General features: G+C 39.2%; 2 protein-coding genes across 2 annotated transcripts in view; one reads left to right on the top strand and one right to left on the bottom strand.

Annotated features, from left to right (window-relative positions):
• The first annotated feature begins 111 nt into the window (after window positions 1-111).
• On the top strand, window positions 112-18,287 carry gatb (glutamyl-tRNA(Gln) amidotransferase, subunit B). The gene is made up of 13 exons (XM_056372397.1): window positions 112-263; window positions 3,194-3,347; window positions 3,445-3,558; window positions 8,853-9,048; window positions 9,443-9,565; window positions 9,689-9,802; window positions 11,176-11,260; window positions 11,874-11,918; window positions 12,320-12,512; window positions 12,732-12,865; window positions 17,374-17,452; window positions 17,580-17,714; window positions 17,827-18,287. Exons 1-13 carry the CDS (start codon window positions 115-117, stop codon window positions 17,950-17,952), a joined length of 1,647 nt encoding a protein of 548 aa, XP_056228372.1. The 5' UTR covers window positions 112-114; the 3' UTR covers window positions 17,953-18,287.
• A 1,554-nt stretch (window positions 18,288-19,841) lies between these two features.
• The window catches only part of fhip1aa (FHF complex subunit HOOK interacting protein 1Aa), a 30,001-nt gene continuing 27,001 nt past the window's right edge, over window positions 19,842-22,841 (bottom strand). Inside the window, exon 13 of the mRNA XM_056372254.1 lies at window positions 19,842-22,548. Within this exon, the coding sequence (XP_056228229.1) occupies window positions 22,352-22,548 (197 nt within the window). The 3' untranslated portion in view covers window positions 19,842-22,351. The remainder of the gene's footprint in view (window positions 22,549-22,841) is intronic.

Raw genomic sequence — 22,841 nt, 5'->3', positions numbered from 1 at the left:
AGTACTGGGCTTTGTAGTTTTAATCCAAAAACTAGCGGCGTAGACACCCATATTAAATGTCACTTTCAAAAACTACAGCTCCCGTCCCGTGTTTACTTGAGCCTTAGAGACAACATGGCTGCCTCCTCTATTGCAGCGAGTGAGCTACTACATAAAATGAATAAACAAATATCGATATTGTACCCAAAGGCTTCGTGTGTAATTAGACGAATAGGCACAACAAGCTCACGATGTCATAGTCAACCACAGCATAGAGCAAAAAGGTAAGAGAGATTGCTACTGTGGAATAGTTTGTGTCATTGACTTGACTTACCTGTATAAGGCAGTAGTTAAAATGCCCATGTTCTGCTTTTTGGGTTTTTCCCCTTTCCTTTAGTGTATTATATAGCTTTTTGTGCATGTAAAAGGTCTGCTAAGTTACAAAGCTCAAAGTCCAGGGAGTTTTTAACACTGCTCTTTGTAGAGATTTAGATTTTTCTTCTGTAACTTTTCTACGTCACTATGTAACACATTGGCATATTCCCCACCTACCAGGTAGATTGGCACATCCTCAGACAAAGGTAGGAGGTCGGGAAGAGTTCGCTTAGTGTTAGCCTGTCACCATGTCGAGAAGACGCTGGGTTTTTTTTTGTGCAAATGCAAATTCCCTATGTATACAGGATATGACATTGCAGATTTACTATACAGTCGTTTGGCATTAGTTGAAAGTTTTACTAGCATTGTGTTTCAGTCAGTGCTTTAGCACATTTCCCACACATATTATTAACAGGGGCGTATATAGGAAAAAAAATTATATGGATTGTGATAGAAAGACTAAGTCCACCATAATGTCAGATAGAGAACAGTCATAACCTGCTGTAATCTTTGTTGCTTTGTTGGATGTTTGTGCTGCCCACTCTCATATTCTAGATCGGCTCGAACATGTACGGAGGGATTTGAGAAGTTGCCATTTAGAGTCACTTTTATTATGTTATTCAGTTTTAGTCACAAGTTTCTTAGTTTTACAGTTTGCTTTCAGAACCTCTACACTGGTAAGAGGATGAGGTGATGCTCATTAGACGGACGTCTAATGGAAAGTTCAGCCACTCAGAAGAAAGTGGGCATTTAAGGTGGACTCTTACGGAGGCCAGAGCTAATATTGCCTCTTTCAGTCAGAGGCCCAACTGAGGGTTTGCATTATAGGGAGTTATTATTCTTACATGACATAGAGAGAAGAGTTCACAGTAAAAGAACATAATAAAGAGCAGAAGATATTTTTGTAGATCAGTAGAATAGTTATCCTGTTCCAAGCTTTCCATCCGTTACTCTGGTTTTAAGATGGAGCTTCGACAAAAAGAGGGATGATTTCTTGATTATAAATACAACATGTCAGTCATTGGTTCATTGGTCGCTGTTTCATTTCTTGTCATATTAAGTAGCCTACTTTATTCATGGATCTGATAGTGCCACTTCTCATTAACAACACCGTTTCTTTCATATGAATAAATTTGTACCCAGAGGTAAACTCAGAGTTAACTGAGCCAGATGATGATCAGCTTCATGAGACCAGTTATCCAGGATGGCAAATGTTAGACTTTATTAAACTTTCTTTCTAAAAAAAATAAAATAAAATAAAAAAGAGGTGGTCACTTATTTTTTTAATGTGCAGTGGTAACTTTCAGTTTCATGCACCACAGAATCTAAAGGAACAAATCCCCATGATGTTATATACTGAACTTTGGCAAGCTCAAGTCAGCAACACTGACTCTAGCTTGTTGGGCGTTAGTTACCCCAAACTTATAAAGGTGGTCATTGAGATTCTCAGGGGCTCTGTTGTTATAGATATTGTGAACCACACTGAGTTGCAGTTGTATGGCACCATCCTTCACAGCTAACCACCCAAGCTGTTGAAACTGCTGTTTGCCGATGTGTGCTCTTGGGTTCAAATCCAATACAACTATGAGTAATTTTCGGAGCGATCTGTAGTTCTCCTTTAAGTGTTGCTCTCAGACTTTCACACCGTGATTGGGTTGTCAAAACAACTCAAAACAAGAGAATTGGCCAGCTGTCTAAAACTTTCTTTATCGATTGAATTTGTTTTTTTCTAGCCAAAAACCTGGTTCTTTTCTTCATTTTCCCCAGAGTCTCTCACCAACCAAACTAATATCTGACAAAAGTCCTAGATAGCTGGCAGGGTTTGGCAGTAAAAATCTGACCATCTAGGATAATACTGGATGAATATACTGTAGTTTGTACCATACATTTGTGGTTTCTAAGCCCATCTTCTGGGCTGAATTACCACCTGTCTAAACCAGGCTTCCAGGATCCCCAAAAGCCCAGATTTCACCGTGAGGCAATTGATTTTTTCATAATATGACAGAATGTAACTTCGTTCATGTAGAAGAGATGCATTACTGAAGTACAATATAAACTGTCACAATAAACCCTTTAAGGTAGATTCTGTCTTGAAAAGGGTCCCATGAGCTAAATATAGTTTTAAAACTGTCATTCTGTGATCAAATGATGGATACTTCCTAAATTATTTTAGTATAATCAGGTAATCACACATCAATGCATAATTCCAAATTAAACTTAAGGTCTAAACCCAACCAGTCCAACCACCTTTCCAGTGCATCATCGCATTAGGCACTGCTCTGGGAAATGTTTTGAAGGGGAGACAGACTTTGGCACAAGACCAAATTATTGCCCAGTTTCATACTAAACAGTAGTTATATACATAATGTACAATATCTCATTTTTTTGCAGCTAATATACAAGAAATTCTCGTAGTTGACTGTTTTATAGTAATGGAAAATATTTCAAAAATGCCATTGCACATAAAGTAAACTGTGATTTTGGAGTGCCACAGTCTCGCCTGGAGTTGTATCACCACCATTTGTGATTTATATGATTGTTTTGTAGCTGTGACTAGTGCCTCCATTTCCTTTGTGCATTGCATTGTGGGAGAATAGTGTACATCAAAAGCATGATAAAAATGCTTTTAACCTGTAACCTCAGTACGCAGCTCCTGTTTGAAGTGTCCTCATTTTAATGGATACCTGTCAGCCAGACAGAAGTAAGTAAGTAAGAAGTATTTTTCTTTGCTAGGTACAAAGCTCCTTTTCCAGCTGATTTTCTTATCCTCAGTCCACATGTATAGTACAAGTTTTTTTCTGGTTATGTCTGTACCATGTGTTGCTCCTCTCTGCCTCAGTGCTCCCCAGCAGCTGGTTGGGGTGGTCGGCTTGGAGATCCATGCCCAGATTAACTCCAACACCAAGCTGTTTTCTGGCTCACCAGTTCGCTTCTCATCCCCTCCAAACTCCCTGGTGTCATTCTTTGATGGATCCTTACCTGGCACATTACCTGTAAGTGATGTTTAGCTTAATACAGACAGAGATAAGCTGTTGTTTTTTGATCCCCCTCTTGTCAGATCATCCGTGTAATGTCCCCGTGTGTCCCCAGGTTCTGAACAGACGATGTGTCGAGGCTGCAGTGATGACAGGGCTGGCTCTCAACTGCACCATAAACAGGAAGTCAGTTTTTGACAGGAAACATTACTTCTACGCTGATCTCCCTGTGAGTTTTTCATTCCCTGCCCTGCTTTGTTGCTTTCTGTACAACATCAAGGGTTTAGTAGGACCATATCAGGCAAACAGCAGAGTAGAGCTGCTATTGTCATCTGCATCATACTGCAAAATTGCTTTTGCTTTGATATAAGTTGTCCTCATCTGCCTCCAGCTTCTCCATCACAACACTCCCTGTGAACTCTCCCCAGCATAAGCTTTAATTTAAATAGTGAGCGAGTCTTGCTGAAGCAGCAAAAATGCTATTTGCCATACATACCAGACAAGTGATACTGGAAGCTGTTAAAGAAAATGACCAGTGTTTTTTCACTTATAGCTCATTTCCTTCAGTGCACTTATATTTTTACATTATCCACATTTCATTTCCCTCTGCCTGCCTTTGCTGATAATTTGGGGATAACTTTCTTTTATTCACATAATTTGAATCATTATTGGAGTCCTGTAAACTCTAGGTAGTGTTCTCTAAGTCAACACATAATTGTGTATAGCTGTAGTTTGATTATGGACTTTCTGAACTAATTAGGAAATATGAAAATAAATAGTTAATTACAATTAACTGTAATGTATACAGAGGTCTTAATATGACTCTGATCTACAGTAGTTACCTGTGATCATTTTTTCTAATGGTGGCTGTCTCACCTTTTAATTGAAACTACTCATATAGTTACTATTGAGTACGCTGCTTTAAAGCAGTATTAATTAACTGATACATGTATTTATTTTGGCCACTTGGGGGGATGCAAACAAATTGTGACACTACATTGACATACTATCCACATTAGCTTGATGTGGTGAACATGTCAGAATGTAGCAAACAGTTGCTTATTTACACATCCACCAGAAACATTAGCATTGATTTGCAGCCTTGTTTGTGTCCACCTGATGAATGGAAGTCTAACACTTTCTCTCTGTCTCGCTCAGTTTTGATCTCCACCAACTCCTGAGGGAAATATCTGGCTCTTTAGCTGCTAATGCTTGATTATGTCCACCAGCAAGCTGCTGACTTTGTCTGGTGTTCTGAAAACCCACTGTATACTACGTGCTCAGCACCAAACAGCAGAGAGACAAAGTTAGAGACTACGTGGTGAACACAGTGGAGCATTAAGCAGCTAAAGAGACAGATATTTCCCTCAGGAGATGCAGGAGAGAAACAGAGTTAAGGAGCGAATATTGGACCTAAATTCATCAGATGGCTGAGAACTACCCCAAATGAACAATAATGTTTCTCTGTTACTGCTGGACAGCAATTGCTTGCTAACAAGTTTGTCATCTAAATTTGGTGATGATATGTCAGTGTTTTGTTCACAACTTGTTTCTGCTGCTTCCAAGTGGCCAAACAATAGTTTAGTGCATCTTTAAATTCCTCTTTCCAAATTTATAAAGAAGTAGATCAGACAAGTTTGCCACCATGGTATTTGAGAGGTTACATACCAATCCAATTGTCACGACATGGGAATTAGGTTTTAAATGTCTAACAGCATAACACATGAGCTGAATAGCAGTCTGGTAAGGTGATGGTAGAGGTAACCAAACCCCCTCTCTTTAACTCTGATATTTCCATTTAACAGTCTTGCCCAAATGATGTTCACTTTCCTCCATGTACCAGAGTGCTCGTATGGCAAGGTTTCACTACCCCTCAGAGCCCCAGGGTAATTTTACTTCCATTATGAGTGACATTTTAAGGCTTAGATGGAAAAGACAAAATGCCATGGGAACTCTACAGTCACTTGCCCTACAGGGACCTCTTGTAATAAATCTATAAATTCTCAGAAGAAAGGTGTTAGAGAATTCTGTAATTTGAATTTTCAGTCTCTCTCACCCTGGTAAGATATTATGTTAACACAGCTTTGGGCAAGGTAATCAGGAGGGTAATTATGGACTAGGAGACAGATTTTCTTTCCCTTTGGTTTAATTTCATTGAAACTGCTCAAAGAAGTGGCAGTAATATACTGAATATGAGCTTCAGCTGGTATTTTTATTACACTGTTTCCGTTACTGTATTAGAGTGAAATAAATTATCTCTTTCTTTGATATCTCTGATTAATTTCTGAGCTGACTTGAACCCATTGTGAAAGTGTGACTGATAAAGCTTGATGCACAGCTGTTTTCTGTAGATCCTGATAGATAGTTTTTTATATTTCACCCAACTTCCTGGTTATCACAAAGTGGCAGCAGCACACATTTTAATCACCATGGTAGGGATACATTATCTCCCCAGAAATTTCATGTATCTTCAAATTCCAGTAAAATCCCCTCCAGAAGCGCAGGGATTACTGTTAGGTTCCTCTTGCTCTCTTGTGTGTTTACCAAAGATTGCATCACCTCTTTTGGATTCATTTTCAACAGTAGACACACACAGCAGGGACGATAATACCCGATTACAGTCTTTGTTTTCCTAGGGGATTTCACAAACATTGTGCATCCCTTGTCAGCAGCTTGAGCCTTAAACCTTTATTTGTGTTTTAAATTCACTGTGCACAATACCTGCTGCTGGTTTTTTTTTTATTAATAATTATTTATTTAGTTTGATTTGGTCTCTACAGCTGTTTCAAATGAGTGATCTGTCCCAGTGTTGATAAACTGAAGTCAGAGTGGCTTTAATTATGCAGATGATGGGATATTTCTCACATTCAACCTAAAGTTTGATGGTAATCTCTGCTCATAAAACCAAACCAGTAGCAGGACCCAGGGAGAAATTATCCCACCCTTGAAAAATACATTTGTAAATTGCGTTTTACATTATTGATATGTTCCACTAGAAATCCCTGATTGCATTTTGTAAAACACCACAGTTGCTCATTAAATGATTAATGCCGCTGTCCAAACAGCATTCCTTCTTTGAAATGAAATGGCAGGCAAGGCACATATATAACAGCCCTTTAATAACATGCCTCAGCAGCTCCGCACTAATCTACCAACAAAAGCAAATAATTACAATTTCCTTGAGATATTAAGTTCCTAAATAAACAGACATGGCCTGACTATTGAAGCTTTGACATGTGTTTAATGAGAGCAATGAATGTGTGTGTGACGATGGTTAGCTGAGGAGAACTTCAGAGTGCAGGCGCGAGGAGCATGACGACTGACGGAGGATTGTTTGTTTAGTGACTTTGAAATGACTCAGAAAATGACTCAGCGGCTCACAACACAGAAATGAGTTTGTGTGTATGAAATGTGTGTATGTGTGTCTAATGGTGTATGTATAGTGTGAGAGCAGACATGCATCTGTAACTGTGAGTATAGAAAGGTGTTCAGCTCATTAGGGCTCAATCTGCTGTCAGGGTGTAAATGGGAAACCTTAATGTGTCTACTAGGATCTTATTAAGAATAAATTTGCCTCGTCCTTCATTATGTAGCCAGAAATAGCTGATTTTATTATGCAGGAAATGCAAATAGTCTTCACTTTTACAAATGCTGCCGAATGTACAGTAACGCATGTCCGTGCTTCAGCCAGCAGAGACCACATTTTCAACGGCAGATAGAAATCTCATGAAAAGATTAAGTAAGAAACAGGCGATTTCTGATAAGCTGCAATAGTATTCACAAAATCCAGCAGATTTAAAGATTGAATCCACCAAGAACAGCAGAAATCAAAAAAGAAAATCCCCAGTAGTGTTTTGTTTTGTTTTTTTTTTTAAAAGGAAGAGGTGTGGACGTGATTGATTGAGTCGATCAGGCACATTGTACAGAAAGCCAGTGACTAACAGCCCCCCAATCTCTTCTCCCACGTACTCGCTCTCTTTAGCATAAGTATGATTAATGTTTAGTTCCTGTGATGTGGTTGCCATAGTAACGCAGGCAATTAATACTTAGGGCAGCAGATTCTTTTAGGACTAGAGAGGCAGATAAAATATTTATCCGCATGCTTTTGTGAGTAGAAATCTTGAGTGAAATGGCAGCACTCCTTCTGCATTACAATGAAGGCCCAGCCAATTAGGCAACGCTGGGTTTAATTGATGCTGCCTGCTTCACCTTTACATGGACCCATGACACTGACTGCAGTCTCACCATCCGTGTTATTCCACTGCAGTGCTGGAATTTAACTGAACGATTGCAGGAGACGGACAGAAACTTTTGTCCATGATGCATTTCCCATTGAAAATAATCTTTTGGTTGCACAGAATGAAAGATTATTCTATTCGTTCATTTAAAATAATGAATTTAATGTGGACATTAAACTAAATTTACTGAATTTCTGACATTATGAATCTTTTAACTAACCCTGACCTAATGTAATTTTCAATTCATGTCTATAAATTTACAAAACAGCTGGTGATATCTAACACAAGTTCAACCAACCAATTACCCAACTGCCCAGAATGCTTATCAGTGTAATTAACATGTTAATATAGCAAAATCCAAAAATATTGTTTTCAATTGTTTTCGAAGCAAATCTGATCATTTATCTTGATTTGGATTTTTTGTCATATCATACAGCTTAAAGGAGCTATTTGTAAGTTTTGCTATTGCCACATAGCTAGCGTTAGCATTTACAGCTCTTTATTTACCAGTCTAGAAGAAACATTGAGAGTTCAGCATCAAAGTTTATTCCTTTACTCACCAGGAGCTGTCTCCAGCAGTGGAAAGCAACACCAATGTTACCTCTGTTAAGCACACTAACTAGCAGGCCACAGCCTGTCTCATCACTTTCTGATAACGACGGACTATAGCCTTGATTGTGCCCTGAAGAGGTAGCGCTGCTCAGAGGGCGTATTATAACCTCTTGTCTTGTAAACCGACTAAGGTTCTTGTCAAGCGACAATCATCACCACCTGCTCCCGGTAAGAAATCACATTCAGCGACAGGGACAACTTACAAATAGCCCCTTTAGTTCCATACAGTAATAAACAAACAGATATCATTTAGAGGTAATATTGTTGTATTTTATGAAACAGGTTAAATGATGGCATTGTGCCCCATTATTCCTGGCTGTGTGCTGGTCGGCATTTTTACCTACAGTTACAAGTGCAGCATTATGTCACAGTGTCTTAGAAGTCAAAGTGTTTTCTTTCTTAATTTCATGGGGAGGAAAAGTGAGTAAATATTGCTCTTACTGTTCTCATTGACTGACTTTTCATTATACCAACACAGTTGGCAAACCGTGTGTCTTTTTAATCAGATAGTGAGGTGAGCTGCTGGCACTGTTAGGACTCGATAAAAGGTTCAGTTTTCTTGCTGAGGGAGAGAGTTAAGAACAGCAACAGGATATTTCTGAGTTTTGGATCCTCTATTTACTGCACAACCGTGCTGCCCAGAATTTCATAGTGCTGTATTTTCTCCTATCAGGCTGGATACCAGATCACTCAGCAGCGGCGGCCCATTGCAATAGATGGCATACTGACTTACAGCCTCCTTGGAGGAAAAAGGAGTGAAGTGATCAGAAAAACTGTCAACATAAAACAAATTCAGCTGGAGCAGGACAGTGGCAAGAGTCTCCATGATGACGTCCGCAGCCAGACACTCATAGACCTCAACAGAGCAGGTAACTCTTTCTCCTCAGAGAGCTGAGAGTAGAAGCCAATGTGTCCATCCATTTTCTTATTGTCCAAAAACTATTAAAAGCACATAAATGAGCCTCAGCATTGCACTGAATGACATGCTGTTTTATTACTATCAACATGGTCCACTTTGTTCCTTGTTTTTCAATCTGACATATGCCCTCCTGCTGCCAAAAAAGCACCAAATGTGGATTAATCCACTGGTGAAAATAGTGCCCAATAAATGCATTATTTTACTACTGTTTGAGTAAGTTTTCTAAAAATTTAAGTTCCTGACTTAAATTGCTCAACAAAGCAAGAACTGTCGAGGTTTGTCACAAAGCTCCATGGTATAGGTATCTTAGAGATGTAAAACACAGCTGCCTTCACATCCATCAGGTGTAGGTCTAATGGAGCTGGTGATGGAGCCAGACATGAGCTGTGGAGAGGAGGCTGCTGCCGCTGTCAGAGAGCTTCAGCTCATCCTGCAAGCCCTGGGCACCTGTCAAGGCAACATGTCTGGTATGGAAGTCACTCTGTCTGTGTCTCTGTGCCTGCCTCTCTCTCTGTTTCTGAGCTGTTCTACATCTAAACTCAAACGTCTTTCCCTCTCGGAGTGCATCTTTTTTACCTCTGTCTCCTCAGAGGGCCAGCTGAGAGTAGATGCCAACGTGTCCGTCCACAGACCAGGTGAGCCCCTGGGCATCAGGACTGAGGTGAAGAACATCAACAGCATCCGATTCCTGGCCAGGGCTATAGGTAAATAAAAAAATAAAAAGTTTGGAGGATAGCATGGGAGTGTAAGAGACATTTCCTGAAGTTGCTTGAATGCTGTTCCATTGGAATAGATCTTAACGTGTTACATGCTTGCTCACACACAATCTGAAAACTAAAACCTTTTTTGTGATCTTTCCAAAAATTTACTAAATCTTCCTACCAGCACCCCCAAATCAACATATTTCATCCGTAATAAACCACAGTGTAAAAACAGTTGGTGTTATGACTAGGACCATTAACTTCATGGTGTCTCCCCTGGTTGCTTGGCACATAACCTCCTGCAAAACAGCAAGTTGTTTGAAATTTACTTGAGTAGTTCCCTTTCATGCTACTTCGTACTTCTACTCTTCTACTACAATTCAGAAGGAAATATTGTTCTTTTTTCGCCACTACATTTATTGACAGCTTTGGTTACTGGTTATTTTGCAGATTAAGATACATACAAAATGCATGATGAGTTTGATGAGTATGATGCATTATTATAGATTAATCTCCCTAACAGTATGTAAAATACTTAAAATTAGCTTGACCAACTACAACAGTTAATGCTACGTGCACATTATTGCATCAGTAATAATAATTCAGTAATATAATATACTGTACAGGGGGCATATTTCTTCATTATGAGTACTTTTAATACTTAATACTTAAGTAAAGGGTTTAAATCTTTCTTCCAGCACTGGAAATATATACAAAGAAGCCAAAGAGGAACACATGCATATGCACTTGTGTAACTGTCTATCTGTCAGGTGTAACAAAAATTCATATTTTTATCATTTCTATACTTAAAAATAGAATTATTTTTTGTTGAAATGAAAACAGGATAGCTGGTTTTATGAAGAGAAATGAGGATAGGAAGCATAGTTAATACTGACAGTGACTTGTGAAGCATAAGTTAAGGACTGACAACCATTCACAAGCAATTAGCTGTGTGATAGCAGCATGTGATGGTGAATTGGCTTCTCGCAGCTGTTCACTTAAAAAAGCATAGATTTTGTGTCAACTCTAACTTCACTGACTGTTGATTGAGCTTCAGTTAAAAAGAGCAGCAGCTAGAAAATTTCAGCATTCTGATATGCAGGTATTTAAGCATGGTTTAACATACTGTGGTGCCGTGCTTCAGTTATTTATCAATAAAGTTGAATCACATTTACTCTGCTGCTGAATTGGTATTTAAAAGTCATGGAGAAAAACATCATTTATCACAGTTACAATGTGGCAGCAGTCAGAGACCCGAGGATTTGCCAGTGTATAACAGCAGATGTTTGGCATTTACCAGAAAATTGTGTTTGTGTGTTACACTGTTATTGGATTAAGTTATGTGTTTATGTTGATGTTGTCTCTTATATCACCAGACTTTGAGATTGAGAGACAGATCAGTGTCCTGCAGAGAGGGGGAACGGTGCAAAATGAGACCAGGGCATACGATTCCAAATCAGGGTAAGAGAACGAAAGAAGAGGGCTGCGATGCCAAGCTTGAGCCACTACAACACCCTCTGACTGGGATCTCTGCCTGGTTCATTAGTCTCGATCTTTGCTAAGGAGGAACCATCATTGTAATGATGATAGATAGAGCCATTTGGATGCCACCGCCATCCTGTGTTATCTGTGAGCTATATGCTAGTCACAGGCTTATGAGCTCACAGAATGATCCAGCTCCCACACAGCTGCGGCTTTGATCATCTTCTGGTGCTCTGCCTCCATCCCATGAGGCCTTGCATGTCCGAGGTACATGGTGAAGCGTGTTAAATAGTGTGTGATGGCCTATGATTGGCTCTTTCTTCTTGTTCCTGTGACTGGGCAGATTGATAGGCATCACGGCACACATATGTTCCCGCTCTTGTTTTTATTGTCCTTTTTTTGTAGTTGTTATTGCAATTGTTGTACTACTAAACCATTTTTAGGGGGTGAGCATTTTCATCATTGATTGATGCCGATTGTCGATTCAATTTCCCGTAGCACGACAGTTTTACATTTTTGAAATCTTTCATGTGTGTTTAAATATCAGAATGTTGACAATGTTAATTAATAATGTTTCCACGTTGTCTCCTAGGGAGACTATCCCCATGAGGGACAAAGAGGGTCTTCAGGACTACAGGTGAGTGTGAGTTTGTATCTGCACCTTCATCGTCATTTTTGTCCCCTCCTCGGTGGGGACTGAATGAGGGACAGATGAGTGGCAGTTAGATGGACAGAAATAAATAGATATCACTCAAGGTCTGGAGGACAGTTGCGTGTGTGCGCGCGCGTGTGTGTGTGCATTTAGGAGTGATAGATGGACAGGTGTAAGGCTGATGAAGTCAAATGATTAGGAGTGCAAGTGAAACGTGACAAGTGTGGTGTCAAAAGGTCTATTAGAATCTCATCAAAAGCCAACCTTCTCTTCTCTAAGCTTATCTGTACTGCTGATAAGGCATTCTCCCCCTCCCTCCCTCCCTCCCTCCCTCCCTCTCGCCTTCTACCCTCCCTCCCCTTTCTACCACCCTTCCCTCCCTTAAGGTTCATGCCAGAGCCCAACCTACCCCCTCTGATTGTGTATGAGGATAACACGTCGCTGCCCACCGGCTTTGATGCGTGCCAGGCCGTGGTGGTGCAGAAGATAAGAGAAGGCCTGCCAGAACTACCCAGTGTCAAAAGAGACAGGCTGGTTCAAACATACGGCATCCTGCCCGAGCACAGCTTCACTCTGGTGGTGAGTTCATAAGCGGCTGAAAGCAACCAGTGAGAGAGGAGTTGATTCCCTCACTAAATCTGTTTTCTGCATACTTGTTTTAATTGCCATCTGATCAAGTCAGCATGGATGCAGTTCTGCTTAAATCCAGGAGGCAACTCAACACCGATAGTCTCTGCTGGGCTTATTTGATCCTAATTAGATAACGTGCGTGTGAATGTTGCTGGCGTTTCATTGCAGAACGAGGATGGGCTGGTGGACTACTTTGAGGCGGTGTTGAAAGCTACCAAGAAGGAGCCAAGGAAGGTGATTGGCTGGGTGACAAATGAGCTGTTGGGTCACCTCAAACAGCAAGACATTAGTGTGAGCGAGAGGTAAGACAAATCCCTTCATGTTGCTTTTATAATATTGATATGATGCTTAATGTTTGGTTTGCAGATTTTTTTTTTTGCCAATGTAGCTCATGAATGCAATCCCATTCTGCTGCCAATGCAACATCTTAGATGTCAGGGCCTCAGCACATGACCCCTCCTCTCTGAGTTTCTTTTGACTGACTCGCCCACATCGTACTTTCTGCATGCTGTATCTGAAAATGTCGGAGATTTTGAGCTGTGGCAGGAGGAAAAATGGGACATGAACAAGTAATAGTACACATAGGAAAAGCATTACTGAAGCTGCTTTTGACTTTAGAGTCAGGAGGTCATGAGATATTTTTCTCTGAACTTACTCAAATGTTTTATTTTTTCTTGTGAAATACTTACAATGGTTTTCAGCCTGAAGGCCTCCTCTGATAAGTAAAACAAGGGTTGAGTGTTAAGGGTTCAGACGCTGAGTATGAACTGCAGCGTCGCTGGTTCAGGTCTGGCTTGGGAACCTTTTTGCAACTCTCTCTCCCTCGCTCCCTGTTATTTCTTCATTGTCTGTAATGAAGGCATGAGAATACTTTTAAAGAAAAAATATTCACTCTCCAGATGCAATCTGTGTTTGTTAGGCCTCTTTTTATTTTAAGGTGTCACAAGCTACTGCTTCAAGGGTTTCACTCAAGTGAAAAACTCTGATTTCATGTCAAAATGATCTGTCACCTAAAAAGTAATTAAGTAGTATCAGCAGTTCAGTTTCATATCCTGTAACTCATGACTAAACTTTAGAGACACTTCAGTGAATGGACTATTTATAGCACATTGTTCTACAGTTCGAGTTGGTGTAAAAAGTTCTGCTCTTGAAGGGAGTTCTCCAAAAATCCAAGCAGCAAGGGTTAAATCAGTAATTACAAAAACTTAGGACATAAGGAGGAGGTTGCGGTGCTGGAGGAAGCTCTGGCATCAAACAGTGTTGGCATGTGTCTATCAGCAGAGGGAAGCTGCAGTCAGACCAAAATGTGCCTGATAAGATTTACTCTCATGATGTGGCCAAAAGCAGTGGGGACAGGAAACAGTGTGGGCATTAGAGTTGTAAACATGAACTACAGGAGCTGAGCTAACAGCAGCAGTCCACAAAATTCTGTCCTTGCACTCATCCTTTCTTCTCTGCTGCTTGTATTATTTTGCTGTGCAGTTATAAAATAAGAGTAGTAGTTATAATGGTCAGGTTGCGCACCCACATGAATATGACTGGACGTAACGAGTCAGCTGATGCCCACACTAATGTGAGTGAGCTGATGATCATAAAGCATGAATGAAGCAGATGATGACAGTCGGTTACTGCGAAAGTGATTCCACCTCATACACTATGCTTCATATCTGGAGATGACTGCACCAGTGAATGAGGTGTGTTTCATGGTGTTAAATATTGTGCACAGCCATCATAGCTGGTATCATATTGAAGCACAAGGACTATCTACTGAACTAAATGAAAGTAAATGTTGCAGGGCAACAAGAATGCTACTGATTCCCACCCTTGACATCAACATTCACAAACCCTCAGGTGTTCTTGGAGTAGTAGTAATATGAGTTGCCACTAAAATCTAAGTTACTGAACTGTTTCCTTTCTATTCCCCAAGGGGGCTTGCTTTGGATTAATAAGACATTTAGCCACTAAAAAGATTTTACTTGTTCTGTATGGTGTTCAGAATAATATTTTTATATTCAGGCTACAGGTGCTGGGTTCAAAATGACAGCACATCAACCTCAGTTAGATAAAATAATTCACTCTCTCTTCCATTAACCATTCTACACTACACTCTCATTTGATTGACATCAAGGATTATTAGATTTTTAGTGTTCACAAATACTGATTAGACCGTCACATACCATACAACAGCTACATGTGTGAGCTCATAAATCATCTGATATTCCCTAATTCTTCACATCTGTCAATGACAAAACACCTGTGACAGTCCTGACAGCCCGTCACAGAAAAGCCTGTGTGGACAAATCCAATTACATTAGTGAAATCATTACTTTTTTTGGAAGATGTTGTTTTGATCTCTCCCTGCTGAAGGCCTGGAACACGTTGGATTTTGTAAATGTTCCAAAACACTTTGAATAAAGTCTTTTTGATATTTTGAAGCAAAGAGAAGGCGCCATGGTACCTGTCACGCTCTGTCCTTCAAAAAAAAAACATGAAGATGCTTATCTTGCCACTGGCTATGAAAAGTTGTCTCCTACTGTGACACTAAATATCAGACTCAATACTCATTTCAATTCATTTCATCTTAGCAATTTTCTTAAGATGGCAGCTAAATATTGACTGCTGCTAAAAATGTGGATGCATTTTTATTTGTATTTACAGATTGAAGGTCATCACCACTTTAGAAACTTCACATCTGCTTCTGAAGTCCAACTAAGATTAGAAATACAGTTCTATAATAACTTCTTAAAGCAAAAAGCTCTGAGTCATTACACAGCAAATGAAATTGAAACAAGTAATGGGTTGACGTCAGCACAGATGCTGTGAGATTCACTTTATGTACCATTTCCCAGACAGATGCGAAACATTTGTGTGCGAGTGAACCTCAAAGTAGCTGGTGTTTATTTATGCATAAAGTTGCATTTGCTGTAGTTGAAAGGAGAAGAGTTCAAGAAAAAACAAAGAGTGGCCGGCAGGACTGTCAAAAGCTGCAGGCGGGGTGCAAAACATAGAAACTCACTCACATAAGTGCTGAGAGAAACATTTTGAATCACATTGCTCAGACAGCCAGAAAGCTGGAACTCAAGACATGTCATTAAGATTTCGTCTGCGCCTTTCTCCCACCTAAGACTTGTCTCTAGCCTTCCAGGGTTTCCCCCCTTAGACAGGCTGCTGGCGGCTGCCCATGAGGGAAACATAGTGCATGTCCGGTGGCAGATTTGCTGCAGGATGGTGACAAGATGATGACAGAGTGGAAAAATATGTCATCATGCCTACATTAATGTGAAAGATTTAAAAACGCTAATATTATGAGGGTTTCTTTTGTTTTGTTTTTTGTCCGACATGCTTCCACAGCCAGATAAACTTAAGTATCTTCACCATCCAAATATGCTCTTATGATCAGATTATGAACTGGGTGTTACCGCATTTAATGCTATTTATTATATAAAAGCGGGTATTGTTACAACTGAATAGTCGACGTTCAGGTTGTTTTGGTCAAAATTGTTTTTGTAGAACTAAATGGTAGAAGTACACGAGTGGCAGAAGCTAAACGTTTGAACCATTCATCCATTACTTTTAGCTGTTTTCACTGTTTATTCACTTAGCTAATTATTTCAACTGTTAGTCATTACTTTTAGCCAAGCATTTCAAAACTGTTAGTTTTAGCTTATTATTGAAACGGTTTATTCATTTCTTTTAGCTGACTATTTAAAGTGTGTATTCGTCACTTTCAGCTAACAATTTCAACTTTCAACTTTTCCATTTCATTTGTTTCATTATCAATAGCTAACTATTTTAACTTCTTATCCATTACTTTTTGCTATTTCAACCGTTAATTCATTACCGTTAGCTGGCATTAACCATTTCAACTGTTGGTTAGCATTATATCAACTATTTATTATTTACTTTTAGCCAAATATTTAACAACTGTTGCTTTTAGCTAATTATTTCAAATGTTGATTCATAACTTCGACTAATTATTTTAACCTCATATCCAATATCTTTAACCATTTGAACTGTTATTCATTAGTTTTAGCTAGCATTAACAATTTCAATTGTTTATCCATATTTATCCAGCTAAGTAGCTAGCATGATATCCACTGTTTATCAATTGCAGCTTCAGCTAACTGTTTCAACTATAAATGATCTTTAGCTAGTTCAACTGCTCTTCTAGTCTTCACACTCTCAACTCCAACGTGTGGTGTTAATGTGTCACAACTGGTTGTATGACAGTTTACTGGTTATTATAATTTACTATAGATTAGCATCACACCAATTTGAAACACTGCTGTTTGGCTGTTTATTTTCCTTTTAAGCAATTTTCTTTTTTTTTTTTTGATGAAATTGCAGTTTCTAGTTAAGTTAATTGAGCTTTCCAACTGCAGAAGTGTCCCCTGAGGTACAAGTACCCCTGATTGGGAATCATTGCTTTATTTTACACATAAACCGTTGTTCATACTGAGTTGTGTTTGTAAAGACGGATACTTTTCATCTATTTTTCCAGTGTCTTTGTCATGTTTGGAGGAGATTTAGCGGAGATGAACTGTCTGGCCTGCAGTACACTGAACGAAACCCTGACTCCGCTTAATATATTCTAACAGGCTTTTTGATTCTGTTTGTTTTCTAGCCTGGGGAATAAACAAGCAGACATAGGAAAGACAAACACATTATAGTCAAATCACAAATGTTGATAGACTGTAGCATCTTTTTTCTGACACTCCCACTCTTTCGCTCTCCTTCTCCTCCTCCATTTATATCACTAATTCTTCAGTCCATTAAAATGTAATTAAATTACCCCTTCATTTGATTCCAGCCCAGTTTCTGCTCCTGCACTAGCTGAGCTGCTGGACCTCCAAGAAACAGGACATATCTCCTCTTCGGTTGCCAAGCAGGTCAGTCAGCTGCACAGGCTGTGCCGTTATCCCCTTCTATCTGTCACTCACTACACACAAGTGCAGCTGGTTCTCATTTGTTTTCTGGTTATCACCTGTGTCTTTACTGGTTTCTCCCCACTCACAGGTGTTCCAGGAGATGTGGAGGTCATCAGGCAAGACGGCCCAGCAGATCATCCAGGAGCAGGACTTGGGGCTTGTTAGTGACACTGCACAGCTGCACAGCATCTGCCAGAAGGTGGTGGACTCGCATCCTGATGAGGTGAGGGCTCACATGTGAATTCTCACTAGCAATTATATTGTTTGTTTGTTTTTTGCTTCGTTTGTTTGTTTGTTGGTTGGAGATGTTTTGTGTTTGCTGTGCTTCTCTATAGGTTCACGCCTTCAGAAATGGAAACAAGAAAGTTCTGAACAAACTGATGGGCCTGGTTCAGAGGGAGACCAAAGGTAGAGCTGACCCAGTTCTGGTGAGGACAATTTTACAAGAGAAGACTTTGTGAAGGTTGAACTGCTCTGTGAGACCCAGCCATATCACAGACTGAAAGTCAAGTACCTTTATGAAAAAGAAAAGATATGACAGTGATGATGTAGATCTGTATGAAAATACAGATATGCAGGGCAATCATTTCCACATGGTGGCACATGGTATCTGGTCCTCTATGGGTTAATAAAAGTATTGATGTTCTAGCTGACAATGAAGCTTCCATCCTCAGTTCCTGAGAGGATGACATTATGTAAATACTGTACAATGTTTTCACTGGACAACCCTTCATTATATTTATGTGTCTATAACGTAATAAAGCTTTTCAGATTATCACAATCTGTTACAATGTTATCACCATTTGGTTTATTTTGTCAAAAACAGCATATCTGAATTCCAAGATGTATGTTTTGATATTCTGACCAGGTGATGAGACTTGTATATAGAGTAAAACAGTAAAAAATGATGCAACTTAATTAACAGTAAAGAATCTCATATTAACATAAATTAAATGGTTCTGAAACAAAGAAAAGAAAGGTGAATGTAATTCAATATAACCCTTTCAACACAGGTTTATTTACCATTGGCCACTACAATATTGGTCATTATGGTTATTTTTGACGTGTGAAAATCACTCAGGCACTAGATTAAACTGCTGACGTGTGACATGCTCTCTTATCAAGAGAGGCGGCAGAGACCCTGCCCTTCTCACATATCCAGGCATGGGAGCGTTCAGTGAGCTCCCTCTAGTGGATGAGCCACATGCTATTTGTCCTGTAATACTTTCTCTGCTATGCTGCATTCAGTATGGATTCTCACTGATATTGAGGTGCAGATCCTTTGCACAGTATTAATGCAAATTGTCTCAGTGCCTAAACACCCTTAAATTTATCAACTTCTTATCTGCAATTCTTCTCCTTTGTGATTGGTATATATTTAATGTTAAGAGAAATGAATAACTAATAGTGCTTGTCACCTGGCCTCATCACTTTCATGTTTAATATTTTCATACATTAATTAGAGTTTAGTCAAATATTCTAATTATTATAGGTAGGCTAAGTCTTATTTTGAAACAATGAAATTCCCAATCTATTTTGGCAACTATTCCCCTGCAGAGATCAGAAAATTACATCTTCCACATACGACTAGTTTCCAGCAGGACACACACAGTGCTGTTATGTGGCCAGCTACAACTGTGAGCAGACAGACTGGTGCTACTACACAGCCCCTAAAGCTGTTGGAGCGTTGTCATTTCAAAATAATGACATTTTTTAAACGATTGTACAAGTTTTTGGAGACCTTGTCAAAGACATCTGCTCTAGTGTATAACTCTCACTCTCAAGCTTTGATTTCTGTATGTACAGTTGTTGATGTGACCATAACTGGGAGCTGGTTGTGGTTCCTGGTTGGTACATTTGACTGAAGTTGAAGTCTATATATAGGAGATGACAGCTTCCAGTGGCCAATATTTAGCTTCATGCCGTTTTTCTGACCCATGTAATAACTTGTTTGCATTCACAGGTGTGAGACGGTGCAGTTTACTTAACAAAAAGATGCTTATCTTGTGCATGAGCTCTCAAAAGGTTCTCCAACAGTTTGCTTCCTCTCTGCAGTATGTCAGTCACTGCATGTAAATGGAGGAGGTAAGCTCCTGTGAGAACAAGACCTAGTTTTGAACAAAATCTCTCTGAGGGATGGGCTGTTCGTAAAGGAAGTGTGAATTAAATGAGGACATCAATGTCTACAGAACAAACAGCCACAAACCCCCTCTGGCACAAAGGAAAGAATATATTGATGGTGTCAGGTGAAACCTGTCAGGCAAAGCAGCTGGGTTTTTGCTTTGAAAACGTTGCATTTTTTTTTAGTTTAAAGAGAGGTGGGAAAAGTCAACACATTAAGTGCATTCAGTTTCATTTACCAGAAGTTGTCTTTATTGAAAGAGGCATGCCTTTGCATGTCAGACATCAGCAACAAACAGCAACCCGAGCGTAACCGCTGACACAAAACTGAGGCCAAACAGTATCAATGAGGATTAATCTTTGGAACCTACAGAGACAGAAACTGGTCTATAACCTTAGCTATAATACCCGCTTTCATGCGACAATGCTGCTAAAACAGTGATTGTTATCCTGTGCTGAGTGTGTTACACAGACTGAACCTGTGCTGGTTGAAGGGCAGGTGTCAGCGGTGCAGACTGACACCATACTCAAAGGCTGATAAAGTGCTCTGCAACATTCATTTACCACAGAGAAAGACTTGTTCAACAGTTCTGAAAATGGCTTTGACTGGTAGAAATATACGCTTTCAAGCCATTTTAGTAAAAAAACAAAAAAACAAACAGTTATCATAGAAAGATCCTACTGCATAATTCACTGCCTGCATAGCATCAAGAGGAAACTGAATAAGTTTAAATAGGAACAAAACGACACAATTCAGATTTAAAACTAAACTTTAACATAATTCTTGATCAAATAAGATGAATTCATGAGATGGTGACATTGATCAAATCAGTGTAAATCACAAAACTACTGATACTTTTTTCTGCTATTTGTTTGTGTTACATTTTGTTAAATCTATTCAAAGCAATCAATAATCTCTGGGTCTGAATCTGAAAGAATATTACGAGAATGAATTCTGAATAATCAATTTTCAATATTCATCTGTGTCATATTTTTCTATCTAGATTATAGCATTTACTAAAGGACATGCAACAAATTCTCTTAAGAAATTGATCATTTAAATTTAAATTTTTTAAATGTCCACATTATATTATCTGCATTGTTACATTGAGTTGTGGATGGACAGGGATGGTGATTCATTTCTTTTGCTTCTAGAAACTGAGTTTTCTCAGTCAAAAACAAATATCAAAACAATAGACTGTATGGTGCACATCTTCAGTCCCTAAGGCCTTTCATTTACACTTTGTCAATAGACAGCTTCAAGTAAAAACATTTCACTATAAAATATTGCATTAGTCCTCTGTAAATCCATTTGAAATCAGGCCATCATGTGAACTAAAATCATAATTTAGGCACTAATTAAAAACCATTTCTGTCAATAAAAGATTTAATCATCAATGATCAATCATTTAATAGAGGCAGGCTTTGTAACAAAATATATCTCTTGTATTTGTCCCATTTTAATAACTACGTGGACTTAAAGGCAATTTGCAAGAGGTTCCCCTCGGTAACCGTTCTGGTCTGAGATGGTTTTCAACAGATGCAAAACTAAGACTCTCCCAACAGTGATATATCAGACTCATCACAGCTAGAAACACCCTCCACAATCCCTATATAGAAGAAAGTGATTACAAACCATAACTAAGAAGCCTTGTTGAAAAAAAATATGGCAATAGAAACTTTCAAAAATCTTAAATACCCCATCCCATTTTGAAAATATCCCAAACTTAATTATGCCTACAATATCCTTGATTTGCATAGTGTTTTCTTACAATATATACATTATAAAGCATCGCTAAAGTAAGGCAAATTAAATATCGCAAGAACAATCTCGATTTTGGTGCTGTGGTGTGGAGAAGGTGGAGCCCATTAATGTGAGAGACTAGTGCATCATGGGTAAGCCGCTTCACCCAAAGGCTTTTTAAGAACTGAGAGAACCGAAGGTGCATTAAAAGACTCCTGAGGTACCATCATGATGAATCAACTGGAAAAAAAAACAAAACACCAAAACAAATGTACGTCTAACACGCAACGACTGTGGAAACACCACCACAGACAAAAGTGACCATCCTGTTTTACTAAAAGATGAAGTCGTGTAACAGAGAACAAAGTTAGGATGCGTTTCTGTGATGGCGCCAGTTGGCTACAACAGAGACAATCAAATTAACATCGTCATGCTGCTAATTCAGAGGTGTGTAATCCTATGGCAGAGAGGCAGCAACGCTCCAGAGAGGCTACCTAAGTGACAGAACCAGACTGAGCAGCAGACGTACGACTGTGATTGTAGAAGACAGAACAAGGGCAGTTCAGAGAAGGGCTGATGATTGATTGGAAAAAAAAAAAGATGCTGGTTTTTGTGAAGATCCTCTCTCTACAGTCTTTGGTTGGTGGACCTGGAGCTCACCTTTATCAACATTATCAGCTGGTGCAGGCTTCTCCAAAACAGGTCAAGATTTTCCAGCTCAAAGTTTGGACCTCCTCCTCAGCTGCTCAACACTTTACACAACTAGAAAGATGAAATTCATAAGCACATGAAAGTGATTATCTTTGCACAGAAAATAAATACTCTACCATTTTTTAAAATAGTTGTATAAATCACTGAATCTAAGAGGTTTCTTTATCAAGTAGTGCCTGAAAAAAACAACAACAAAAAAAACTAGAAAACCACCATAAAAGAGTCTTTTTTTAAAATCTGTCAGAGTTCAGTTGGACTCATCACAGAGGCGTACTGGGACACTGTTACTCTTCCATAGGAATGTAAGATAAGATGGAGTGCTCTTGTGCAATTGCAGCCAGTTCTTTGAGGAACTCTGTGAAAAGGACGGTAGCAAAGACTTCTGTCCGATCCAAAGAGATGGCTTTGGGTTTTGGTGGTGGAGAATTCTTCAACATCCTCCCCGCCTCGCTGTGGGTGGAGGCACTGCTGCTGTTTTTGTCTGAGAACATGAGGAATTAATAAGTTACAGTGACAAAATGCTACGTGAACCAGTAAGAAAACAACAAAAAAAATTGTTAAAATTCCCTTCTAAGTCTCTTCTCATCCTTCCACAAACATACATCCAGCAACGGTTTTTGTAGCTTGTACGACTCTGAAACCAGAGGGAATGTAGTTCACAAACAGGCCTAAAACTCTGGGGCTTAGCTGAAATTGTTGCTCAACTGCAAAGACACATGACTTAACAAAATCAAATTGTAGTTCAAAAACAGGATCCAAATCACAAACCGATAA

This window comes from Seriola aureovittata, chromosome 3 (assembly GCF_021018895.1).
Source record: "Seriola aureovittata isolate HTS-2021-v1 ecotype China chromosome 3, ASM2101889v1, whole genome shotgun sequence".
NCBI lineage: Eukaryota > Metazoa > Chordata > Actinopteri > Carangiformes > Carangidae > Seriola > Seriola aureovittata.
Note: the sequence above shows the minus strand (reverse complement) of the source record. Positions and strands in the feature narration are given on the sequence as shown.